This window comes from Ursus americanus, chromosome X (assembly GCF_024610735.1).
Source record: "Ursus americanus isolate L20-20 chromosome X, mUrsAme1.1.p, whole genome shotgun sequence".
Classification (NCBI taxonomy): domain Eukaryota; kingdom Metazoa; phylum Chordata; class Mammalia; order Carnivora; family Ursidae; genus Ursus; species Ursus americanus.
Window position 1 is genome coordinate 35,860,560 of NC_142164.1, and position 26,448 is coordinate 35,887,007.

The 26,448-nt window shown below is 36.5% G+C and overlaps 1 protein-coding gene across 9 annotated transcripts in view; it reads right to left on the reverse strand.

The window, feature by feature from the left end:
• Positions 1-26,448, reverse strand: part of LOC123786193 (UDP-N-acetylglucosamine transferase subunit ALG13) — a 56,618-nt gene that overhangs the window by 15,672 nt on the left and 14,498 nt on the right. For 3 of the 9 annotated variants that reach the window (XM_087859670.1, XM_087859673.1, XM_087859672.1), the window contains 19 exons: positions 24,486-24,536; positions 23,699-23,745; positions 22,239-22,311; positions 17,582-17,663; positions 17,228-17,390; positions 15,676-15,751; positions 14,548-14,656; positions 13,073-13,137; positions 12,496-12,596; positions 11,327-11,454; positions 10,327-10,573; positions 9,822-9,935; positions 9,473-9,629; positions 9,010-9,130; positions 6,812-6,844; positions 6,652-6,707; positions 6,247-6,327; positions 3,120-3,191; positions 1,744-1,909 (listed from right to left, as the gene is read on the reverse strand). In XM_087859670.1, the coding sequence (XP_087715796.1) occupies positions 1,744-1,909; positions 3,120-3,191; positions 6,247-6,327; positions 6,652-6,707; positions 6,812-6,844; positions 9,010-9,130; positions 9,473-9,629; positions 9,822-9,935; positions 10,327-10,573; positions 11,327-11,454; positions 12,496-12,596; positions 13,073-13,137; positions 14,548-14,656; positions 15,676-15,751; positions 17,228-17,390; positions 17,582-17,663; positions 22,239-22,311; positions 23,699-23,745; positions 24,486-24,536 (1,942 nt within the window). Of the gene's footprint in view, positions 1-146; positions 1,032-1,743; positions 1,910-3,119; positions 3,192-6,246; positions 6,328-6,651; positions 6,708-6,811; positions 6,845-9,009; positions 9,131-9,472; positions 9,630-9,821; positions 9,936-10,326; positions 10,574-11,326; positions 11,455-12,495; positions 12,597-13,072; positions 13,138-14,547; positions 14,657-15,675; positions 15,752-17,227; positions 17,391-17,581; positions 17,664-22,238; positions 22,312-23,698; positions 23,746-24,485; positions 24,537-26,448 lie in introns of those variants that run through there. The other 6 variants (XM_087859674.1, XM_087859668.1, XR_015723310.1 and 3 more) reach the window with 5 other exon arrangements.

Consider the following 26,448-nt stretch of genomic DNA (forward strand, 5'->3'; position numbering starts at 1 on the left):
TTTTTAATTTCAGGACAAGTTTTCTGAATTACAGTTTTCAGTATTTGTTCTTTTCCCTTACTTTGATTTTCTTCTTCAGAGACTTCTATCACTGTTTGATCTCCTTTGCCTAACTTTAACAAGTCACTTTTGAATCTTTATCTTCCTTTTCTTCATTTTAGATTCCCCCTCCTTCTTACATCTTTTAAAGCATCATCTGTTGTATATACTTGGTCACGTTCTTTATACTTTAGTCTTCATAAGTGAAATGACTTTCTGCCATTTTTAATGCTTTTCTGCGTTCTGTCACTTCATTTGAGTTTTTCTAATTCTGATGTAATTCTTTTTAAGATTTTAATTCCAGTTATTCTTTAATGTTTTATTGTTATTTATATCTTTAGCTCATTCTGAAATAGCGGTTAGTTTGTTTAGCTGGCACATTTTAGTTGGCACATTTCTGACATGCTTTTACTTTCTATGGGGATATTATTTTTTTGTTCTTAAAATATCTTTGTATAGGATTTCACCTTAGTGCTTTTCCTTTGTTACATGAAATTATTTTTCATGAACTTTAGAATGAGGTGGATACAGGGTAGTTTTGTTTTTGTGTAGTGTTCAAAAACATGACTGCTTTCTAGGATTCCATGGCTCTGTTCTCCTCTGCTTTGGTCTGGACATGTTCTTTTCCCAATCCCGATCAATTCTGATTTCACTCCCAGCAGTTTCTCCCCAGCGAGGAATACTATCCTAACAGGGAGCCCTGGCAGGTCACTTTTAAGGGTTCTTAGGGGCCAGATTGCTCTAAGCCCTTCAAGTCCCTTTTACCATGTACCCAAAGCACTCACCTAGTATTGGCGAGGTCAAATCCCTTCCCAGTCTTAGCTGCTCCTTCCAAATTGGCCGCCCCACTTTCCAGTGAATTCTTATTAGCTCTTTTGGGGTTCTTCTGTTCTCAGGTCCATCAGACAACATCCCCGAGGCTTCCGTCTTCTTGCTCCCACATAGACCCTGATAGCATGCAGGTCTTGTGACTGGTGGTTTGTCCCTACCTGCTTAAGTTTTGGGGTTCGTGGGGATACCTTGTCACCTAGTTTCATTGTAAACGTTGTCCACGGGTTTTGGTTTTGCTATTTCCATTTTTATTCGAGGACTCAGATTAAATAGCTATCATGTTGTTGCCACCACCTTCCCAGAATTCTGGGAATTCTGAATTATATTAACTCATTGGAATTTCATGACCACTTCATAAATTGGTACTACCAGTACCCCCAAGCTCATAGATAAGAAAGGCTCAATAACTTGTCCACAATTACAGAGGTAGTGAGTTGTAAAACCAAAATTCTAACCTACATTCCTTAAATTCTCGAGCCTATACTCTTTCTTAGAACATTCATGGGAAAATGATTCATTATATAGAAATGTATTTTACAGCAAACTTTTCAGGAATTAATTCTGAAGTGTGAAACACCTCTAAATTCCTGTATAATAAAACTTAACTCAGAAGTTTCACTAGTAAAGTCCTCTAAATTTTCAGTAGGGTAGCAAAACAATAGCTACAAAATCATATCAAAGCCAAATTTGCAAGAAAAAAATTGAAACACTGGCCCTCAAATCTCATGGATTCCTCAAATACAGAACATACTTTATTAAGTAGGTTAAACAAATTTAATACTAGAAATTAAATTAATCCTATCTAATCACTAGAATTGTTATATGTGCATGTTCATGAACAGGAAAAGAGGCTTCCCAAAGTAAGCAACCTACCTGGCCTGCCTTGTATAGGTGGAGATACAAATAGAGGCTGTATAACATTCTGTGAGGAAACTGAAGTGGTACTACTAGCTTGATTAGCTGCTGCATAGTTAGGTAAGACTGGAGCTGGAACATTATTGGCACAGGAAGCTGCAATTGCTGCAGAATTTACCATCACCTGTTAAGTGCAGAAGAAAAATTTAGAAAAGTTTAGTGATTTCTCAAACACTGTTAGTCTCTCATCTGATCTAAGTTTCAAGATACAGTATTTGGATAACTAAAACACTGAGAAATCAATCTTTATGTAAACCCTACAAGGTTATTTCTTTTAAAAGACCACAATTATTTAAGATCTTAATCTGTAAATTTATTTTTCTGAAAAAGTAGTACATTCAAAAATCAGTATAAAATTGTATACAATGAAATGTTTCCTTCCAACACCTATCTTCCATCTGCCTAGTTCCCCTCTCCTCTCCCCAAACGGGTAACCTCTGGATTTCCTACATATTATCCAGGGATTTCTAGGTTTGTTTTTACATGTGTATACATTTCCCCACGCTAACACATGCTTTTTTTTTTTTTTAACAGAAAAGGTGTTTTGCTTTTTTGTGTGTAAACTTCACGGGACTGTAATTTGTTTTTCTGAGGCTGCACCAACCAATACAGCACTGTGCATAGAGAGATGTTCACTACGTAGTAACAGACACTTCTTGAACATGCTGCTCTCAATGCAGTCTCCATTTTCTTACCACCCACTGCTCAGTGGCTGCTACCCATTCCGGTCCTCAGAAACTGTATTCAAAGTCACCAGTGGTCTTCACAGCAACAAATCCTAATAGACTCTTGCTAGTCCTTATGATGCTTGACCTCTTGGCAGCAACTCTCGCTTGACTACTCCTTGAAACATTCTCTTCCTGGGGCTCCCATAGTAACACACTCTCCTACTTTTCCTCTCTCCTTAACTATTCCTTCTCTACTCATTTGCTAAAATTTGGTGATCTACAAGCTCTGTTCTGGATGCTCTTCTTAATCTCTACCTTTGCCCAGAATTATCTTATTCACACCCATGGTTTCAGCGACCTTTTTGACGCTAGCTCCCTTTTCTTTATATTTAACTTCAGTAAATGACAGAGACTTGACCAGTAATTTATATTAATTCACTCGTTATATAAGAGGTTCAGAAGAGAAGGACTATGAGTAGTCAAATGCCAGCGCATAGAACAGTGTCTGGAACACAGTAGATAATCAATTTGTTGAATGAATTTTACCAATCACTGTGCCAGGCACTACAAAGTACAATATAATACTTAAACATGATGAAGGACAAGGAGAACAATAAGAAAGTAATTTCCCCCCATCTGATTGCTTGATAACACTATTAAGATTACCTTCTGGGGGTAGTTGTATGAGGTAACTGTGTCCTGAGGAGACATAGGACATGGTCTTCTGTCCTGAAGAGACTTTAATGAACACAGAAGTATAGTTAAATAAGGTAAATCAAGACACCAAAAACACATCAATAAAAGATCTGCTTTGTTTCAATATCTCCTAAAATTAAGTGAAAAGTGATCTGTCCTGAAAGTATTCAGATTTGGAAGCAAATACTAAAATAGCGTTCCAAAAGGTATCACTCCAGTGACAGATTTAGATGACTGTGTTATTTCCCATTGTCAGAGAACCTGATCATATCCAATTCTAGTCCAATTTAGATACTAAAATGTAGTGGAGGATTATAATTTAAACACTTTTTCAGTGGCCTTTCTTGCCTTAAAAGCTTCAAAATCAGTAGGACCAACAACAGTTTTACTAAACAAGAGCATTCCATCTAAAAATGTAGCTTGGGACAAGGGTGGATATCTGGTTATTCAGCTGTATCCTATCTAAGCAGGATGGAGTATAATCTGAACACCACTCCCCTCTGGCTCAAGGTCTTCTTCTTTGTAAAGTAAAAATGATTTTAAAAGCCTCAGAGTTATACATGACAAACTGTCATTGACAACAAAAACAAAACCAAAAAACCTAGCAGCAGAAACTGGTTTAACAATGATAAGAGCACAGAGGGAATCAAGGGAAGTAATCACAGAAAACAAGAGGAATCATATTGTGACAAAGGTGAGCCCAACTTACCATGGATTGTACATTTCTAAAGTCAGTTTTCAACTACAACCAAAGCACCTGCCAAAAACCAAACTTCGGCTTTGACTCAGAGGGCCCAATGTGAATGCTAAACAATTTTACAGAAGGATTTAGTTGAGAGTTGGTCACAGAAATAATATAGCAATAAATATTTGTGGTTTTTGTTTTGTTTTGTTTTTAGGAGGCTCTGCGCCTGGACGTAAGTCCTGCACTGGTCCTCTCCCCACAGCATGCTGTGAAAAAAAATTACTTAGAAACTTGCTATAGATTTGGTGACTGCAAAGTGGGAGTGGAGCACACCCTGAAGAGACTGAAAGCTACTTGGGACGTATGATAAAGTTCAGAACAAAAAGGAACATGTGACAAATGAAATTAAAGGGACAGAAAGAAATTAAATATTAAAAAAGAAAGAAATTAAATATCTACTCTTATCATCCTTGATGGTAAGATTTTTAACTTGCTTTTTCACTGGGGTGGCTATTTCAAGAAATGGCATAAGAAGCATTCGATATGAGAATAATAATGGCACAGTGAGAGGAAAAACTATTCCTCTAGAAGGGGCAAAGAAAGGGAAGGAGAAATAAGGGGAAGAGAATCACGTTATCATAGTTTTCTTCATTCCTAAGATGCATTGCCTAAACAGTGAAAACGAAAATTTGGTATGTGAGGTTAAGATTAATTATAATTAGAGAACAGAGGGTTGTTATTCAAGTTCTTACAAATATTCCAGTTCTCCTGGGTACATGGTAAGTTTTTCTTCTTGGCCTCATCTAAAGTTAGATGTGGCCACATGATTTATTTGGTCAATATGAGCAGGAATATTCAAAGCCAGTGTTCAATTATCCTATCTTTGGTCCTGCAAAGTGACTGTGAAAACAAACATGTCCATCAGCCTGGGTTCCCTGAGTGACTATGATGACCAAAGCCTGCTACCAACCTACACTAGACATAGAACATGATCAAGAACTGTCCTGTGTTAAGCCACTAAGATTTGGGGGGGGCTTACTGCAGCATAACTTAGCTTGACTGAAACAGTAATCTGGTAATTAGAAGTAGGGTGCTACTGTAACAAAAACTAACTTGAAAAGGAGATAATGAACTTGTGTCTTTTAGGGGAGATTTGGAAAACAATGTTAGTTTTGTGTTTTGATTACTCTTGGCAGAGTTTAGCAACATTTTTTAAGACAGATGGGTATAGAAAAGGAGTTTGTAGGCAGGAATGAAAGGGAATAGAGAATCCTTGAATACAGGACTTAAAGGGCTGAAGATGAAATTGCTTCAACCTAAAACTGTGAAATATAAAATTGATAAATACTTTGGACAACAAAGAGCAGTTAAAAACTTGGCTTTGAAGCAAAAATCAAATTGTTAAAATCTGATTGCATTAAGATATTTCAAAGCAAGAGTCCAACTAAGAATGCAACACCCACTGATTCCTTGCAATTGGACAAAATGGCTCATGGAAATAGCCTCCAGAAGTATGGCTCCTCCATCCCTGATAAGGTCAAGGTACTTGCAATCAAATACAGAGCGACATAGGGATAAGAAAGCAAATTATAGGAAATCTAAGTAGTTTATCTATTAAAAAAGAATTGTCAGTATGGCTATTGGCACGTGAAACTAAGAGGAATCATACAAAGAAGCAGAATAAATTAATCACACAGCCAAAGAAACAATGAGCAGAACTAAAACTGTCCAACTGAGATAACACGACCCCTGGGCTCCCAATTTTCTCCAAGTAAGAAGCAGGCTGAGAAAGCTGCTCAGCTGCCAAGAAGGATTATTCCCCAATGCCTACTTCAAATATGGCCAAGGAAGGAAGGGCCTTGGAGCAACCAAGAGCCCCAGAAAACAATGAATCAGAGAGCCCCTCCAGGGAATAGTCCCCATGTCTAGGTTGGGGGCCCTCACAATGTCTGTCCATCATGTCAGAATTGCTACAGGCCATTAACCGTTTCTCCCATTTCCCCCCCCTTTCTGAATGGGAATTTTTACTGCCATTTTTCATTATAAACTGGGTATGCAACGGTTAAATAACTTTGTGTCTTTGGTTTTAGGCCTCCAGATGAAGATGAGCCATATCCGGACCCAACGCACAGAGTACTACACAATTCCCAGAAACCTTGGGCTCTGAGTTTAATTACACTGAATAAGATTTTTGGATTGCCTCCCTTGACGTGGAAGCAAGTATTTTGCCTGTGGGAGGGAGTTTGAGTTGAATGTTGTGGTCCTTAGTGCTATTAAAATATTTCCAACTTTTTCACTTTCAGACACATAGAAGTTAGACACTTCAGTAGAACATACTCTGGCTAATGAAAAAGAAAGTGACAGGTGTCATCTCCAGGTGGAAGCTGTAAGTACCAGGGTACCATTCACTACCTTTTGGTTCCTCCCTTGGCAACCATGAATGGAGCTTCTATCAGCCTGAGTCCCTGAGCAGAGCCCTCCTGTAGACTTCCACTGGATATGAAGTATAACCAAAAAACAAACTTTTGTTATATGAAGTAACTGAGACTTATGCCCATTCTTACCAAAAAATCATAAATAAAATCCTCTTAAAAATCATTACTGCCAATGTTTGAATTTCCTCTTGAAACAACACATTAGGAGTATCATTAAATAGATTAATCTCAGGGTCTTAATTTCTTCATCTACAAAATGGGAATGAAGCCCTAACTACCTCACAGGATTATTCTGATTTAAATACACTTATATGTATCGCTCTTAGAACAGTGCCCTAGTACACAGGAGATATAGCTCTTGCCATTTTTATTAAATACCTACCAAGTTTGCTGTAGATTCAGTTGTGCTATAAACACCTGAAGTTTCATAGTCTGGTTCTAGAGAATATAGCCAAAGTAAAGTAAAAAAAATGAGCATTATTTCATAATTTAAAATTGTATAAACAATGATGAATGTCAGATTATATCTAGATCTCACTGACCTGAAGGATAAATATATTCTTCATGATATCTCCCTACAAAAAAAAAAAAAAAAAGACAGAAGAAGTGTTTATGCAGGGCTTTTTAGCTCAACAGAGCCAGATGACCAGCACTTGCTTTTTCTCAAGTTTTATGGATATATATTCAGAACTAAAATGTATACGTCCTTGAAACAAGTGATTTGAACTTTCACAGTAGTCAACAGATACTGAAGCCAGATATTGACTGTAAACAGGACAAATTTCTCCTCTGAAAATTCCCTTAGTTCTTAAGAGTTCAGACAGAGGTGAAAACCCAGCTGTATCTGATTTTTCCAGTCAAGCAGTAGAGTATGGTGATTGAGTTCACTGGCTCTGGAGTTAGGGCTGTCTACATTTGAATCCTGTTTAACTTACATCGCTGTAGGTAGGTTATTTAATCTTTGTGCCTCAATTTCTGCACTATAAAATAGAGATAACAGTACCGAGATCATAGGGGGTGGAAAGAACACAGCATGGTGCTTGATATGTAGTAAATGGTATCTATAAAGTAATTGGAGTATAACCCATAGTATACTTAGGTGGACATTAAAAGAGTGTATCATACCCCTCATCTGTTTCTCAGCCTGTTTTAAGTAAATGATACATTTTAAAATTGGTTTGTTCTCAGAGGATGGCTCAGTGGACTAAAGTATTTTGCTGTAAGACTACTATACCACTGAAATGCAGAAAAAGTTAATCATCAACTGGACAGTTTCCCACCAAATAAACTCCACAGGTCAAAACTGGATTTGATTCTTAAACATGTCACTTATCAAACACATACATGCAACCACTCCAGACAGCAGGACTTAAGGTAAGAACAAAGATGTGGTTACTTTGAATATGCCACTAGAGGTGAGCAGTACATCTGAAGGTACCCACCAAGCTAAAGGGAAAAGACAAAAGGGCCATGCTGAGTAAAAGAGCAGAGAATGCACATCCTTGAGCACATGCATGCACATGCATGGGGACAAATTCTTCACAGATCATTCTTGTGCTAGATGTTTTGTCCTCATTAAATTCCTAGAAATACCTATTTTCTTCTACATACGTAGAAAGAAAAACATCACAATAAAGAACTTGACCGTTAAGTCAGTGAGACTACCTCATACCTCCTTAATCCACCCATTTCCTCCAGAATTGTTTCAGTAGAATTATCTGTCACTCATACGTCATTTTACAATAAAATGGTAAAAATAAGTACACCCCATGGTGAGAGGCACTACAGCAACTGTTAAGGACATACCTACAGGCTTTAGTGTCAGACAAACCAAATTCAAAACTGATGTCTGCCAATCACAAAGGACCACATATTGCATGATTCCACTTACATGAAATGTCCAGAACAGGCAAATTCATTAAGATAAAAAGCTAACTTGGGGTTGCCTAGGGCTGGGGGAGGAGGGTATGGGGAGTGGCTGCTAACGAGTACAGGATTTCTTTTTGGGGTGATAAAAATATTCTAAAATTGTGGTGATGGTCATGCAACTCTTACTGTATTAAAATCACTGAATTGTACCCTTTTTAAACAGGTGAATTATACCATATGTGGATTATATCTAAATAAAGCTATTATTAAAAAGTTAAATCTCTGACATAAACGAGGGTATGACTTTGGCCATGTCATTTACGCTTTGAACCTCAATTTCCTAATATATAAACAAGGATACCACATTCCATAGAGGGATGCAGTTAAGTATTATATTAAATTATAAATACAGCTATTTAGTACAGTGGATGATCAATAGGCTATAATGAACAGTAACGTTATAAGGAGACTTCTTTGAGCAACGAGATTATTTTATAGCAGTCTCATAAAAATAGCAGCTAGTCACAGAAAAGCCCAAAGTAGTTTTACAAATGGTCCTCACCATAACATAAATAGTGCCTTCTTAACAAGGAATATGTATTTTCCATACCAAAATCTCACCAAATCAAAACTCACTATGCAAAGAGCTAAAAGTAAGTTGAGACAATATGTGTCTGTCCTTCTGAGAAAAACCAAAACATCGTCAAACACCTAGCAAGCCCTGAGACAAGAACTGGTAACTTGTTCAAAATGAGTTACCAGAAGTGTGAGACCCCCCTCAAACCAAAACTTTAAATCTACTTCATAGCCCTGATGTGCTAATGCCACAAGAATCATCTTTTAAAGAAACATTTAACTGTAACTGACTCACCACTGTCACTCTGGCCACTGCCCTCCTCTGAATTCAAAGTCTGTTTGCCCGAGCTATGTCCTCGCCTTGCAACACAGTATCTCGAAGCAGCTGGAACCATTGTAGAGGGCCCTCCATGATTCTGTACCAAAGACACACACACATTTACATGCAGTTCAGGAAAAAAAGCTATAAGTATATCTTAATGTACTTTAGAATCAAAAAACGTGAGAAAAATCAAGAAAACAGAAAATATTAGCCCATACTATGGAAGGTAAGATTACTGGTCCACCTCTACCCCTTTTCTCTAAAAATAGCTTTAAAAAAGTTGTCCTCTCCCATCTTTAAAAGCTCTAAGATAAAAATTCATGTTTTCCAGAAGTGCTTTATTTGGTGGTTTGTCAAAAATCTAAAATCTATCCACAATGCCTTTACTTAAAAAAGAAAGTAAACAGCTTTTTGAATAAATCTTTGACCTACTTACAGGTAAAGTTGGATAAGCAGTCTCATCACCTTCTTCAACTTCATAAAAAGTAATGGTTTCTTCCAAGCCCCTGGGCATCTGTCCACTTTCTGGGGCAAAGCTATACTGGCACTCCTTATTCATACAATGCATCTGGCGGTGACTACGTCTAAAGGAACTTAAGTATTAAGTAGTTCAGAGAAAAGGGGAAAAATGATAAAATTTGGTGGTAACTTGCTTCTAATTTCTAAATAACAGTTCAAACATCTCAGTGTTGACACTTTTAAAAATTATAATCCATATATTTGTTGCTCAGCAATGAAGGCAAACTTACCCATTTTCTGACTTTCAACACTTAAAATTCACTTACCGAGATCTATAGGAGAAGTTATCATAGCTCTGGCAACATCTTTTACCTGGGCCAGGGTAAAAACCAACTTTGGGGCCCTCCATGTTATGCCTGTTTATAAAGCGAGATGAATCCCTAAGAATGAAGGGAAAGGAAAACAAAACTCTAATTCACTAGTGCTTGAGTCGTCAATCTTTATACTTAACTAGAATTAACACATCTTTCTAAAAATGTCCTAATAGAAAGAGCTGTGCTCTCCTCACTACTGGCATTAGGCCTATCTATCATTAATGGATACAAAACCATATACATGGCACTCAACTTGATAGCCTGGGCATGTCTTCAACCATTCCATATTTCCTCAGACAGTGAGAATACAAATCTCCCAATAAATTCATCTGGCAAAAATTTAAGTATACATCAGTTCCATCCTCCATGCAGACATTACAAAAGGGAGCTAAACTGCTGAGATATTTCTAAATTCTCCCGTAAATTCTGCCCAGGAATTATCTACAATTTGCTTTACCTGGGCATCCCGTATCCCCGACCTTGTCTCTGAGATGCATGTTGAGGATGAAAATGTTCATTAGACATAATACTGCCAGCTGTCTGTGGGTAGTGCATTGGAGGGTCATGCCCATAATGCATATTGTGCTGAAGTCTGGGCGGGAGGAAGGCGTCTCCTCTGCTGTAAGCCATAGTCATATAAACCTCTTTTCCTCTAACTTTTTTGAACATCTTCTTCCGTTGTTTCATATCCATCTCTGACATAGCTTTCAGGCAAACAAAGAAGTAGTCAAATAAGCTTCATAACCAAAGCAAAAGATCCAGTCCTCCCCTCCCCCAAATGCCTAGAACTTTTTTTTTTTAAAGGGAACAAACCAAATAAATACAGGGAGGGAATTCTGTATTCTTTAAGGATGTACTAGATCTTCCATTTGGAAGGGCAAAACCAGCAGGTATTTCCATATCAATGGACATCTCAGCACTACCTTTAATACAGGTGGCTCTGATCATTAAAACATACTCAGTCATTCAGTCACCTACATTACTTATTTTCCGAGAAATGATGCCTATTAATGTCACTGGCTGCTTCTGTGAGGTGTTTTCCTGGTTCTTTGAGAAATCTCTTCCCTTGAAGTTTTAGAGTCTAAAACCCATGCCAGCTTAAGTTTACACAAAGTCCCCTAGAACAGTGGTTCTCAACCACAGATAATTTTGCCCCTCCCCACCCTGAGACACATTTGGCTATGTCTGGAGACATTTCTGGTTGTTGCAACTGTGGGAAGGATGCTACTGGCATCTAGTGAATAGAAGCCAAGGACGCTGATCAACCGTTGTAGCACAGAATGCACAGGACAGCTGCCCACAAAAAAGTTACTATCCATCCCAAAACGTCAGTAATGCCTAAGTTGAGAAACTCTACCTGAGAACAAGACTTATCTATGTTGTCTTCTTTTTAAAATTTTAATGATATAATGTAAGTACAAGAAGGGGGATATAATAAAAACCTTCAGCATACAAACCCATTTCTGGGACATAGCCCCCGGAAATTTTCTGGTAACCTCTTCCTTTCCGACTGGGCATAGCATTCCAGGCAGGAACAGGCGTGACTTGGGTAACTGGTTTTAAGTTAGCCAGCGGAACCACATGCCTTAAAGTTAAAGATACCACCATAAAGCCACTGCAACACAGACTTAATTCTCACTGGATATACACACCCTCACCCATCCCACTTCATTTTCAAGTGTTTTCTACTTAAGCTTGTTGATACTAGTTACACTACTGAGGTTTTATTTTTAGGTTAGAAAACCTAAGATTAGTTTATACAATTCCACAGCTATTTGTAGCACATATCATGTTCCAGAGGAAATACTGTGAGACTAGTCTACTAATATTTGTTGCCTTTCCTTGGAAGAGGATTATCTTTTCCCAGCCCACTGACTTCAGGCTAAGCTATGTAACCCACTTTGGCCAATAAAACATGAGCAGATGCTTTAAGAATCAGCACATGGTTGATCATGTTCATTTTTTCCCTGTGATCATGGAAGACTGTGTCTAGATAAAGCCTTTGTTGGCCTGGGTCCCCTCTTTGCTAATGCACTATGAAATGCTAAATGAGCAAGAAATGAACTTTATTGTTTTAAGCTACTGAGACTTTTTTGGTTGTTAAGGGCAGCATAACCAAGTTTAATGATTCTTCAAGTGGACCAACAGCAGCAGTATCACCTGGAAACTTGTCAGAAGTTCAAATTCTTGGGCCCTACCACTGACATACTAAAATCAGAAACTCTGGGGATGGAACTCATCAGTCTGTCTTAATAAGCTCTCTAGGTAATTCTGGGGGCATGTGAAAATTTGAGAATGACTAGACTAGCTCATCTTGGTATAGGCAGAGGCTGTTAGCAAACTAGCTTTCCAGTTAGTATGAACAGTTTTATACCAGAATTCTGTTGTATTTAATATTTCTAGTAAGTTGGCTAGAGCCTAGTGATTTGAAAAATTTTCATATATAGGTGTACTGAAATTTCATACTTCAGCATGTACTTTTAACAATTTGAGGTAAGTCATTTTAAGCTGGTACCAGATGTAACTGGATTTCTTACTAGCATCCTGGTAATTCTCAATTTAATATTACAAAAAGGCATCAAGAGCCAAAGATTTTAGTAATTTAACACATTATCAATATTCTTACCTTTCTGCCAATTCTTCAATGAAGACTGTTACTGAATTGTTCTCATTTCCAACTTCCTGAATATGAGCATTATAGTATCTTCCTCCCGATTCCAAGCGAACCTAAAAGAAGGTAGGAGACAGTAAAAGTACATCCAATCTTGAATCTACTGGCAGATACGACTTTTGCCAAACAAAAATACAACTTTTCCCCCCAAAACATCCAATCTTGAATCTACTGGCAAATATGTATTCTGCCAAACAAAAATACAATTACTCCCCAGACGGAGTTCAGTATCTACTTATTAAAGTGGTTGATAATCAACACTGCCATCCAGTCTGATTTAACATATAGGTGGCACATGCGGGAAGATCCTTACAACTTTTTTTTTTTTAAAGATCCTTACACACGTTCTCATGGAAGTTTGTAATTAAAATTAAACACAAACATTAAAATTTTTTTTAGCATTCTGTAAATGAGCTTTGATGACCTTAATGACTAAAACCACAACCTTGGGAGCTTTGCTGAACTTGTATTAATGACTAAAACCACAACCTTGGGAAAACAAATTACTGAGTTTTTTAAAAGATGAACTAACCTGACACTTGTCTCCCAAATAGTACTGTCTCCCAGCATACTCCATGTAATCAGATTTTTGAAGTTCTATTAAAAGAAAATGAAGTTTCAAGCTCATCCGAACTGGATCCTTTCCCATTTTACATCACTTAATTTTCTAATTTACTTTTACCAGTGTTTTTGACAATGCTATTACTGTAAGGTAAAATCGGGGGGGGGGTGTTCCTAAAGGGTCATTCTATATTACTCTTGATAAAGTCATTTCTATAGTCAATTTAAGGAGACCTAACAAAACAGTTTTGTGCTATAAAATACAGATAGGTGGAAACTGTCAGGTTGTAATCTTAGTCAAACGCCAGTAAAGTACAATTTGAAGTAACACAACTCGATTAAAAAAAAGAAAAAAAAAGAAAAAAACACTACACAGCTTCTTCAAAGCAACCTGTCATTTTTAACAACTTACTGTGTTCCACAGAGTCTTAACCACATTCTAGATTGTTAGACTGTTCACTATACCTAAGTTCACCAAGGTTCAAGAAGTTGAATATGAAACATTAAAGGCTACCTTGAAAGCAGAGCTTTAAGGGCTAATTTGACCAACTTCTCTTAGAAGGAGATAAACAATTACCTATTTCAAAAGTTGGCAAACTTTCTCTGTAAAGAGCCAGACAGTAAATATTTTAAGCTTTGCGGACCCTGTCACAACTACTCAACTCTGCCATAAAACTATTTATGGACAGTAAATTTGAATTTCATATAATTTTCATGTGTCACAATATACTGTTCTTTTACATTTTTTTCCTACCATTTAAAGATATAAAGATATCTTTATATCTTAGCTCACTGTTCTTTTACATTTTTTTCCTACCATTTAAAGATATAAAGATATCTTTATATCTTAGCTCACGGGAACATACAAAAACAGCTGCCAGGCTGGATTTGGTCTGTAGGCTATAGTTTGCAGGCACCTGACCTATTCATTTATCAGTGAGGGTAATCTTAACATTTTACATTTACGATAAGCTTATTTACAGCTACAAATTTCAGGTATTCTTAAAGTTATCTAAAGGTTATTTCCATACAGTCTTTGCAAAACTTAAAGTCTTGGATAAACATCATTCTAAAAGATCCCTTCCCACTTCTAAACCTATTTGTTTCCTCTTTTGGATTTAAAATGAGGATATAGGGGTGCCTGGGTGACTCAGTCAGTTAAGCATCTGCCTTTGGCTCAGGTCATGATCCCAGGGTCCTGGGATCTAGCCCTGAGTAGGGCTCCCTTCCCCGCTCAGCAGGGAGCCTGCTTCTCCTTCTCTCTCTGTCCCTCCCCCCCGCCTTGTGTTCTCTCTCAAATAAAGCAAATCATGTATCCAGTAAGTTAAAAAGTACCAGGCTATTTTTTTTAACAGTACCTTAAGAACATCTCATCAGAAACAATTTGCAAAATTTTTTTCCCTGGATCTGTCAGGATTCAAAAGTATGCTGTCGATATTTCATTACCTTTTCTGCTGTCCAACCAAACATCAAATTCTACATTACGATAGATTTCTGGATCCAGGGCTTTGAGCACCTTATAGGGGAAGAGCATCTTTGATGTACTTTCTGGAGACTAAAACAAAAATAATGCTACAAATTCACCATCCTTAGCTTTAGTGTTCCTTCTATGAATAAAGAATAATTAAAGAAGTTCTTTTTTAAACTATGTACATATGCCCCCCTTATTAAAAAAAGAAATAAGTGCCGTAAGTTTTATTGTGTATTTTAAGAATCAGGAGATTAAAGAAGCAAAACGCAAATAATATAAAAGGTTTTAGATGGCAGAAGGGAAATATTGTCTAAAGCAGCCAACTCAGGATATATCTCATATAAATCAATGAAACAGACAGATTAAAGATGCAGTCAGGCTATTCAATAAATCTCATTCTGATATACACAGAGGTGCAAGTGTTTCTGTACCCTAAAATCACCTGAAAAAATGAAATTTTTATTTCATTTTGGCCAAAATCTGTTAACAACTTCCAAAGAAATTACCTTATTCTGCTTTCCTAGAATTTCACCATATCCAATACTGTTACTGTTCCCAAATTACCAGCACTTGGGGCATGCATAGAGATTATTGTAATAGTATTTGCCCTATTTAGCTAGCCTCAAACTAAAGGTCTGCTTGATTGTAGGCCTATAAAGATGGTAAAATTTCTCCTGTTTTTTTGGATTATTACCTATTTTCTTTGAATAGAATAGGATTATTACCTATTTTCTTTGAATAGAATAGGACAAGTGTTATATGCTTTAACGACAAAAAGAAACCTTACCATCAGAAGACTTATTACAAACTAAGTATCTACTGGATTTGTAACATTACTTTAACTTGAAAAACAGCAGTTTCTGAAAATTCTCAAGTGTTCAGAGTTTGCCTGGAAACAATCTATATAATTCCATTAAGAATAAAAATTCAGACAACATTAAGCACTCGTTTTACATTTTCAGATTAAAACTTCCACAAAGGCAAACCTGAACTCTTCCCTCACCCCATATAACTAGAATGGACCACCTAACCTTAACTTGTTTATAAGTTATGATGCTGTAAGCCAAGATTATGAAAATTCTTTGCCCTAGAAAATTTCAAACCTTTGCTTCTTCTGTTCCTTGACTGTACCCCTCTGGGATATTTTCAACATTGCAGCAGGCACCCAACTCTTCAGGCCTAATTGAAAAGATTTAGAACAAAGAGCTTTATATAAATGCAGTAGCTAAATTTTAAGTCTAATGACTATACCACCACCTAGTGGTAAAAGAGCTCAGGTCTAAAAATGAGGCAAATACTTTTTTGCCCCAACATTTACATTTATGCTTCCTTTTTATAAGTATGTGCTACAATATACTTAGCAGATTATCTCCTATATTTCATACTTCCATCTCTTAAGATAGTCCCTATGATCCTCGCCTCCTGGTGTACACATCCACGTATGATTCCCCTATCTCCTTAAGTTTGCTTCTAACCAATAGATAGGATATATGTTATTACAGTGCGTAAGAATGTAGTGCCTGTATTGCTGGCCTCTCTTGCTGACTATAAGGAAGCAAGCAATTATGTTCACCAAGCCCACGTGGCAAGGAGCTAAGGGTTACTTCTGGCTGACAACCAGAAAAAAAAAATTTCTCAGTCCTACAGCTGCAGGGAACTAAATGCTGCCAAGAACTATGTGAGTGGAAAAGTGGATCCTTCCTCAGTCAAAACTCGAAATAAGAACTCAATCTTGGCCAACAACCTCACTGCAGTAAGCAGAAGACCCAGCTAAACTGTGCCCAGATTCACAACCTATATAATTGTGAGACAAGTGTGTTAAGTTGCAAAACCTGTGGTAATATGGTCTATGCAGCAATAAGTAACTAATACATCTTGCCTTATTACTACTATAGTTTCCATAAAGCCTGACGTCCTCAGGACAAGTCATCAGTGAAGAATGAAGCAATTTCTACCCTTGCTTTCCCAAGTAAGTTTTAAAAACCCCTCCTCTATCAAAAAATTGCAAGCAACAATTATCCAAGAAATAAAATTGCAAGCAAGACAAAAAGACAAGGTGACACCTCACTGGCACCAAGCCTATCTGAAATTTCCTAGACAGAATTAGGAATCAAGAAGAAATACAAGACAACACCTACTTTATTTATTATCTCAAGTAGCCACTGTGAACCTCAGTTACCAACTAACAAAATGATGGTGCTGGTTTAGAATCAGTTTTTTCTCAAAGTATGGTCCACAGCCTACCTACATCAGAACACGTAGGGTGTACTTGTTAAAAGAAGCAGATTCCTAGCCCCACTATGACCTCAAATTTTGTGAAAGTAGGCCCAAGAATCGGCCTTTCTAACAAGCACTGTAAAGTATATCTTTCTATACAACTGAAGTTTGAGAATCATGGAGTTAGGTAGTTCTAAAGTCACTTCCGGCAATAAAAAAAACTGACTCTGACTTGAATCAAACCTCCAAAGACTGAACATCTCAAAATACAACATATCTTCTTGGTAAAATTTTTCTTCCCCCGTTAAAAAATGTATATCCATATACATACATGCGTGTAGTGTAAGTCATAAGCTTGTCAAGCCCCTTCCACTTTCAAATGATACACAAAAATGTGAAACATGATCATGTAGTTGACATCCCCCTTCCCTGAATTACCTATCCTGAGTTGAACTCTTGTAGTCAATATGGACATCTTCACTGCCAGTCAGAGCATTGTTTCTGTTCTTTTTGGAACCACTTCGAAATAATTCAACTGCAGTCTTCAACTCTTCTTCATCCACAACAAACACATCTTTATAGAGAATTTCATACAATACAGCTAAAGGAAGAAATAGCCAAAACTCCAATTGTCAAAGTAAGATCTCCTTATAACAATGTGAAAATAGCCATAAATCAGTATACAATTTCAATAGGTACCAACAGTCTTAAAAGTGCTGTTTATGGTGGGTCCCTCAATTCAAAGATGGGCAAAAAAATCATCTGAAATACAAATATAAAGCCTTCACATACCCTGACAAACAGCTGCACTTGACTGAAATTGTTTTGAGTATACTGAATCATAATGGCCATTACTTGAATAGCAGAGTAGAATCTGAAGAAAAGAAAAACACACAGAACAATTAAGTGAATGTTACACTAAACAACCATGAAATACTTGAAATTAAATGGCTAACCAGAAACTGATAACTAATTTGTTTTTAAAAACATGATTTTTTTTAGATTCCACAGATTAAGTGATATCATACAGTACTTGTCTTTGATTCATTTCACTTAACATGTGTCAATTATATCTCAATAAAGCTGAGGCAAAGTGATTTTTAAAAATTTGAATACAGATAAATGCAAGCTAGAAAAAGGGATTTTCTTGAAAGTGACTTTTAAATGCCAAGATTAAAATGACTACTAAAGCTACACTGTGAGCCTAAATCACATTCCCATTAATATACCAAACAAGTACTGATCTACAAATTTGCAAAGAGATGGGAACTTTTACAAATTGACTCAGTAAATCTAACAGAAATCCTAACAGAAGTCAAAAGACCCAACTTAACTTTGAAAAATGACTGGAGAAATTAGGACAAATACCCAAATACTCTAAACTCAGACTATAGGGGGACAGACTTAGTTTACTCAAAATGTTATCCCTTATACCAAGTAGCAACATATGAATACACCATATAGGAATAATATTGCTAAAGAGACTTCCTTAATGAATTAAGGCACTGAGATGGCTACAAAATGAGTTAATTTCTTTGATCTTTAATCTCTAGTTTTCCCAAACAACAATTAAAAGCATTGCTTACTAACCAAAGTATTTTAGTAAAAATGCTTGTGGGCTCTATATAACGAAATGTGTTTCAATAACAGCAACAAAACCTTTTAAAATTTTTGTTCAAAAACCTGTCTTGTGTAAAGGATTAATACCTAGCAATTATTTTATTTTGAAGCCACCTCTGGTACCAGGAACCTAAGGTACCAAAGATGATTCTCTGTGTTCTATGGGAGGATACTGCCACCAAGCTTCTTCGGCAGGAAACTATAAGCACCCTGTTTGCTGACTTCCTGCCTACTCTGGGCTAACTCCTTCCAATAATAAAGTTCTCTATCTCAGGTTTGTTATTCTTCCCAAGCCTTTTTTTTTTGAAACCACAATTCCAACTCCATCAGTTTAATTCATTTCAGAGTACTGAGGGAAAGCGTCAAGCTAAAGTAACTCACAGTAAAGTTTAAGTTAGGAAGTTTCACACGCCCCAAGGGGTATTTGCCTTTAAGAGTTTATTAATCCAAAAGAAACAGTGAACAGATTTTGAGCAGAGAAGCCCTTTGTACCTTGGACTAGAAAAACCTGAAACTCCAACTAAGAAAGGTTAATAACTGGAGGCAGTTGTTAAGGAGTAAAGGAATCCAGCTAACCAGAACTGAATAAATAAGCAGGAAAAAAAACCCTAGAGATAATGGTGTAATTTATTCATGTGGTAAGAAGTTCCATTTTGATTGTAAGAGGCAAAACAGACATGATGTCTTTTATGTTCTTGGTGGTATTCCGACATAAAATAATAGTTCTCTAATACATACTTGTGGGTAGGTAGGTGGGATGTCATGGCATTAAACTAGTAAAAAAATGAGGTAGATCTGTATTACTGATGAGGACAGGTGAAAAGAACAAGTTACAATAGATTTAGTATGAGCCCATCTACATTTAAAAAATAAATAAATGCAAAGAGAATGATACAGGATACACACTCAAACTTAATAGTTGTTACTCTGAAGCACAGGAGATTGAAAAGCATGAATGAGGGCTTTTTATTCTACCTTGCAGATTTAAGTTTTGTTTTTAATAGAAGTCCATCTATTCTTTTTAGGTAAAAAGGCTAAGTGAAGATGGATGGCTACCTTCCAATGGCATTCACTTTGGTACTGAATAACTATGTAAAATGCAAAGTTAAGTCAATAATATTTATTGCTTTTAATAAAGTCATTTTTGAAAACTCAAGTAATTCAAATATAAATCCTTAGAAGCCTGAACTGAGATATAGCAACTAAGTTTTAGACAAAGCAAGGTGTCACACAAGTACCCTGCTGCCAACTGGCTTTTTCATACTTAAATTTCAAGATGAACAAACATACTTTAAAATATTTGCAAGTCATACATACACTATCCAGTGCACACAAATGCCCAACTGTGGGTAAGTATTCGCTTTGGTGCATGTACAGATTAGAGTTATACATGATATTCTCACGGTTGCACACACTCAAAAGGTCTTACACATTTTGTATTCTTATGGTTACCAGTGGATGACCTTATTGACCCCTTAATCAGCTCAATAATATCTCTCTAAAATAAATAGGACTCATTTAAAAATAGAGTTGAATAATTGCAGGAACTAGGTGATAGGGATTATGAATGTTCACTAATACAAGTCTTAATTTTTCTCTAAATGAAAATTTTCACAGAACAAAATGTTGGGGAAAAAAACTGAATTGCAGGTTTAGAGTACTGGTAAAAATCTTAATGTCTAAATCTCCTCTCCAGCAATGCTGCATATAATTGCTAAAATACAAAAACTACCACTCCTCCTTCCTCAAAGAATTCTGATTATGTCACACCCTTGCTTAAAAACTGTGAATGTGGGGCGCCTGGGTGGCACAGCGGTTAAGCGTCTGCCTTCGGCTCAGGGTGTGATCCCGGCATTGTGGGATCGAGCCCCACATCAGGCTCCTCCTCTATGAGCCTGCTTCTTCCTCTCCCACTCCCCCTGCTTGTGTTCCCTCTCTCGCTGGCTGTCTCTATCTCTGTCGAATAAATAAATAAAATCTTTTAAAAAAAAACTGTGAATGAGTGTTTAGGAGCAATTGTACCGAACACCTGAAATTTACTTTAAAATACACCAAAAATTGGGGCGCCTGGGTGGCACAGCGGTTAAGCGTCTGCCTTGGGCTCAGGGCGTGATCCCAGCGTTATGGGATCGAGCCCCACATCAGGCTCTTCCGCTATGAGCCTGCTTCTTCCTCTCCCACTCCCCCTGCTTGTGTTCCCTCTCTCGCTGGCTGTCTCTCTCTCTGTCGAATAAATAAATAAAATCTTTAAAAATATATAATAAAATAAAATAAACCAAAAATTAACATGGATTGATGAATGGATAGTTGATAAAATAAGAATACTAAAGTGGTGGGAATTAGAATGTTCACTATAAAATTCTTTTAGCTTCTCTGTATTTCTGAAAATCTTTAAAATATTGGGAAAAAAGCTACAACTATTCTGAAAAGCCAAATTCTTGGCATGGCCCCCCCATTATGAAACTCTAATCTATCTTTACAGAACTGGCCTCTCCCCCACCCAACTACTTGAGTCCCAAGGCATCTGCTGCTTCCATGTCTTTGCAGAAGTCCTCTGAACAGACTGCACTTCATACTTATTGGACTCATTTGTTTGATATTCCACTTAAATACCACTACCACCATGAAACTTTCTAAACTCCCTCAAGCACAGCGAAGGACCTTTTCTTCTATGCTCTTTATACATACTTCTATTATAAAACTGATCATTTCATTATAAAATTAACTATTTGCATGTCTATCTTCATAGTCTGTTAAGTCCTTGGAGAACAAGTATTACGTTGTATTCATTTTGGTGTCCCCAAAGCCCAGTGAAGTCCTGGTACACTACAGGGGTTAATGCTGCTGAACAAATTAGATGGCAGTACCACTGATAAAACAAGGTGCCCCAACTTATACCTATTTTCTGAGTTATCTCTTGCATTCTACTCTATTCCTAAAGCCACTTACTTGCCTGGTTCAGGTCTTCTGTCTAGATTACTTGAACATCCTAACAGTTCTCCCAGTGTCTAGTCTTGTCTTACAATCATCAAAATGTTGCCTGAATTATGGTCCATGGTGTGAAACAAGACTTGCAAATGCAATTACTGTATAGTCTATACTCACTAATCAAATAATCGGGATAAAAGGCTTTTCTTAAAAACTTTGTGGAAGAAAAATTATATGCTGAAGAACAATCTGTTTAACTGCCGAGAGTTCTCAACCAACAAAACAACCTCCTACTATTTTCCAAGTACCTTACTAGGCAGTAATAGCACACTGTCCTGCCCTCAGGAAACTTTCAGAATAATGAGAAATAGACATGAAAACAAATACAATGTGATAACTACTATAATTACTTGGGTGATGCTAGAGGAACACAAGAGGAAATAACTCCCGGGGAGTTGGGAAAGTTTCAAAGGAATTAACATTTGAGATACAAAGGAAAAGAAAAAAAGTATAAAACTCGGACTATCTGGAATCATGGTATACTAAATTTGTAGGACAATGAAGATGAAAAGAAGGTTTGGGACTCTTTAGGGGACTGTCTAACTTCCGAGTTTGAACCTTATCTTCTAAGTCAACAAGGAGCCAATTAAGGTTTTGGGTTGTTGTTGTTTTTTTTTAACCTACTACAGGAGTGGTAAGATCAGGTCTGTTCAGAAGGGTGGCTAACAACACTGAGGATAACTGAATGGGGAGGAAAAGGCTGGTGGCAGAGAAGCTTGGCATTTACACTATGCTTTTTTCCCATTAATTTGGTAACAAAGGATGATTTCTTACTATCTTGGTAAGCCAGTGGCATCATTCAATTTCTTTTATTTTAGTAAATATTCATTCATCTTCTTACCTTGTCTTCATAGCCATTATCTGTGACATAAGTTGGAGGCTTTCCGGGATAGCGATAAAGAATGAAATCCCGACTACATAGGTAGAAAACAAAAGGTGGTTGAAAAGAGATAATTTACAAGAGATATATGCAAGAATATGCAAGAGATAGTTATAAGAACAAGTATTTGGGCTTTTAAACTGTCCACCTTATTCATACAAAATAATCCAAATATTTAAGAGGCTAAATAATGTTAATTCAAAGTAGACCACTAACTGCCCCTGAAGTTCTACAGATTTTTAAAAGGTACTTTAACTCAGGGAAAGGAGTAAAGAAGATAGACTACCAACTGTATGCACGTTTCTGAGTGCTGGGGCTCCCCAGTTATTTAAAGCATGGGCGAGCAAATTTTACTTGGCAAAAAGACCAGATAATAAGCATTTCAGCTTTTGCAGGCCATATGGTTTACTCAACTTTGACTTTGTAGCATGAAAGCAGCCACAAACCATGATAAACAAGTACACATGACTGTAAAACTTTACTTATGGACACTGAAATTTGAATTTCATATAATTTTCACATGCCATGAAACATTATTCTACTTTTTGATTTAACCATTTAAAAACTTTAAAAATTCTTAGCTCAAGGGCCATAAACAGAAAGAAGGCCAATTTAAAAGCTGGCCCTTGACTTAAAAGCAACAACCTGCCCAGTCCCTCTTCTATACAACTTCTGATGGATTTAGTGAGAAATGAGCAGGCTGCAAAACACTAATTTGAATGAGTACCATAACGAGAGGGTTTGGACTCTACCATATATGCCATCTCACCATGCTACAAATTGTGAGTCTTACCTATAGAATCAATTTCCTCAAATGAACATGATTCCCACTAGCCTCTAACCTACATTATGTAACTATTTTTCAAAACTGCACAGCTTCCAGAAATGCCACTTTTGCTGTTTTAAAGACCAAAGTCATAGAGCAATGTTTCTCAAAATGTTCCATTATGATCTCCTTAAAGAGCCTTTTCACTTTTCATAATTTCCCTCCAAAATTTTAAGACCACAGATATACTGTGTATCTGTTTAGGTACTATAACCCTTTGAAGGACCACAAACCACTATAGTATCTAATATCTTTTTGTCCTGAAGAACCAGTTTCTACCCTCTTAGAAGCTATATTGCCCCAGTGAAGACACATGCAGAGGCACAAAGTTAAATACACAAGAATTCCAAGAAACACATTCTAATTTCCTACAGGAACACCAGCAGTTCTTAAAAGTCCTTTATTTCATTCAAATGGACACAAATGCTAGAGGCTCTCCACCTAAAAATTAACACCAATTAATTGTGCTTAGACCTCTTCTTTCTACATATCATTACATTAAATCCAAATTTCCCAAATCCCAAAGAGATGTGAATAGAAACTTTACACACAATCACACATACACACTCAGTCTTTAAAAAAAGATTTAACTTACTTATAAATTAGAGAAAGAGCTCTTATTTCCAGCTGGCCAGCACTTTCCTAAACATAAATAGTACATACACTTTTTAAAAACATTCTGTAGCTAGGATGTAAAAGTTTCTGCAAGTTCAACACTGTTAGTTTAGATGCTTAGCACTGTTTTAGATGAAGAATTTGTAGAACACACTATAACTTGCTTTGAGGTTTGGGCTACTGTGTTACTCATTAACATAAACTTATTTGGAAAAAATAGTTCTAAAGACCTTCTCAGTTAGCTATTAAATAACAAGGACAGTTAACATGAGGGATTTAAAAGGCACAATAAAAATGGAATTAATGTTAAAAATATGAAATTAGCAGGGTACTTAGTAAATACTAAGTCCAGAACTATGGAATTAATCATATAAATTATTTTTAATTAAATATGCGTTTATGGAGCTTACTTCTACATAAAAGGATAACTACAAATCAGGGGAATTTTTGAATAAAAAAATAATGACCTCCTAGTAACATTCATTACTATCCCTCCTCCCCCATTAAAGTGAAAAGGCTTAGGCTTGTCCTGTTTGCATTGCAAACAGTCTACGGATGATAAAATCATTGACACATAATTCTCAACATTCAACACAAAACAATAGGTCAATTGCCAGCCTCTAAACTTTTGCAAGAACTATTTGATTCAACACAGCTGGCTACTTAAGAAAATAGGTTGCGTCTAGCTAAAGCGACACAGCTGAATGAATATTTAGGTTTACTATTCCAAATACTCTGAAAAGATTAAACCCCGTATTTGATCTTACCTTGGGATCTCCCAACCGTTCCAGGTATTTCTCAAAAGATCCCTCCACATACTTCAAAAATAAAACAAACTTGACTTAACCAAATACATAGCATTACTAAAATCTGATTATATGCTGCAATATTATCCTCCAATGGGTTTTTGTTCAGCTCAATAATTATGGGATTAAATTACTATTTTGCACAGCACCTCAAGAAGATTTGCACATACATAAAATTTAAAAGTGGAGAAAAGCTAGACTATAAAACTATCTTAGGAAATGGTCCTGGCTTATCCACATACCAGTGCATTTCATCAAATGTAACACCTTTGAGTTTCTTTTGAAATGCCAATTTAACTTGACAATTTTCATAAATCATGCAAGCCCAATAATTACAAGGATTTTAAATATGATAGGAGACATGCATTTGCAAAGTTAAACTGAGGAACTTTAAAGGGAATTTAATTAGTTTCAGATAAAGCCCAGGGCACAAGGGAACTTCTTGGGGTAACAGAAATGTTCTGTATCTTGATTGCAGTGGCAGTTGCAAGACTATATCACTGCCAAAACTGAAAGTGCTAAACTCAAAATGGTGAATTTTATTGTGTGTAAAATATACCTCAACAAAAATAAAATTAAACTCGGGGAACAGAATATATGTCTAGCTCCATGTACATATATCACTAGACTTAAAGTTTTTTAAATTTTCTCAATTCCTTTTTAAACAGCTTGAGGTATAATTGACATACAACAAACTGCTCATATTTAAATGGCACAATCAAATACGTTTTGACATATGTATGCACCCAAGAAACCATCAGGACAACTGTGATAATGAATAGATCCATCACCCCTGTAGTTTCCTTGTGTCCCTCTATAACTCCACTGACCCCCATGCAACTGCTGATCTGCCTTCTATCACTAGAGACTGGCTTGCATTTTCTAGAGTTTTATATAAAGGAAATCATACAGTATGTACTTTGGGGGAGGGTCTACCTTCTTTCGCATAATTATCTTGAGATTTATCCATGTAAGTTTTAAAATTTTGCACAAATCTTTCTTACTCAAAATGTGGTTACTATTACTGTATCATGAACAAAAGCAGGCATCACTTGGGAGTTTTGTTAAAATGCAGAAATCTCGGGCCCCAGCTCAGACCTACCCAATCAGAATCTGCACTTTAACAAGATCCTCAGGTGATTTGTATGCACAAAAATACTTGAGATGCACTGTTTTACACCATGGTCTTGCATTTGAAGTAATTTCATGAATTATCCTTTCCCCAGATGTAGTAAAGACTGTAATTAACTCCTAGGTAATAAGCTTTAAAGTCAAGAAGCCTTCACAAGGTTTTAAAATTCACTGAAACCTGTTGAGAAAATTAAGAGTAAACCTCGAACAGCAGGCAAATACCCATAATATACAGTCAGAAGAAAACAAATAGTACTGGAAGGGCTAAGAATGTTTTTTTTGAAAGCCACACAAAAGGGCACACTACAAATCAGACCTTGGTAAAACCTCATTCTGTTAACAAGAATTCAAATATTTCAAAGTATTCAAAGATGTCTTCTAGAAGTTGTTTTAAAGCCAATCATTAGTGGCAGAGCACTAATTACGTTTGTCACATGAAAAGATAAGTGTTTAAAACCTAATTTGTTTCCTTACAATTAGATTTTATAAGATTCTTCATATTGGCTGAAGATCATTGGGTAGATCATTGCTCAGAATTAAGAGTACAGAGGGGTTTCCCATTTATACATACTTGGAAGTATGCATTTAAAAATAATTAACATAGCCAACTTTCTGTAAACTATGATTACTTGTTCAAGAAAACAGTGGTATGGATAATACAGAACAGTAGTCAAAACATAACTTTTTAGGACTTGGGAGATTATGGGGGGTATGCGGGGAGTAGAAAGTAGTGGGAAGGATACAGATGAACTGTTTCTTCTTAACTTTCAATTAGAGTACAAAACAATCTAAT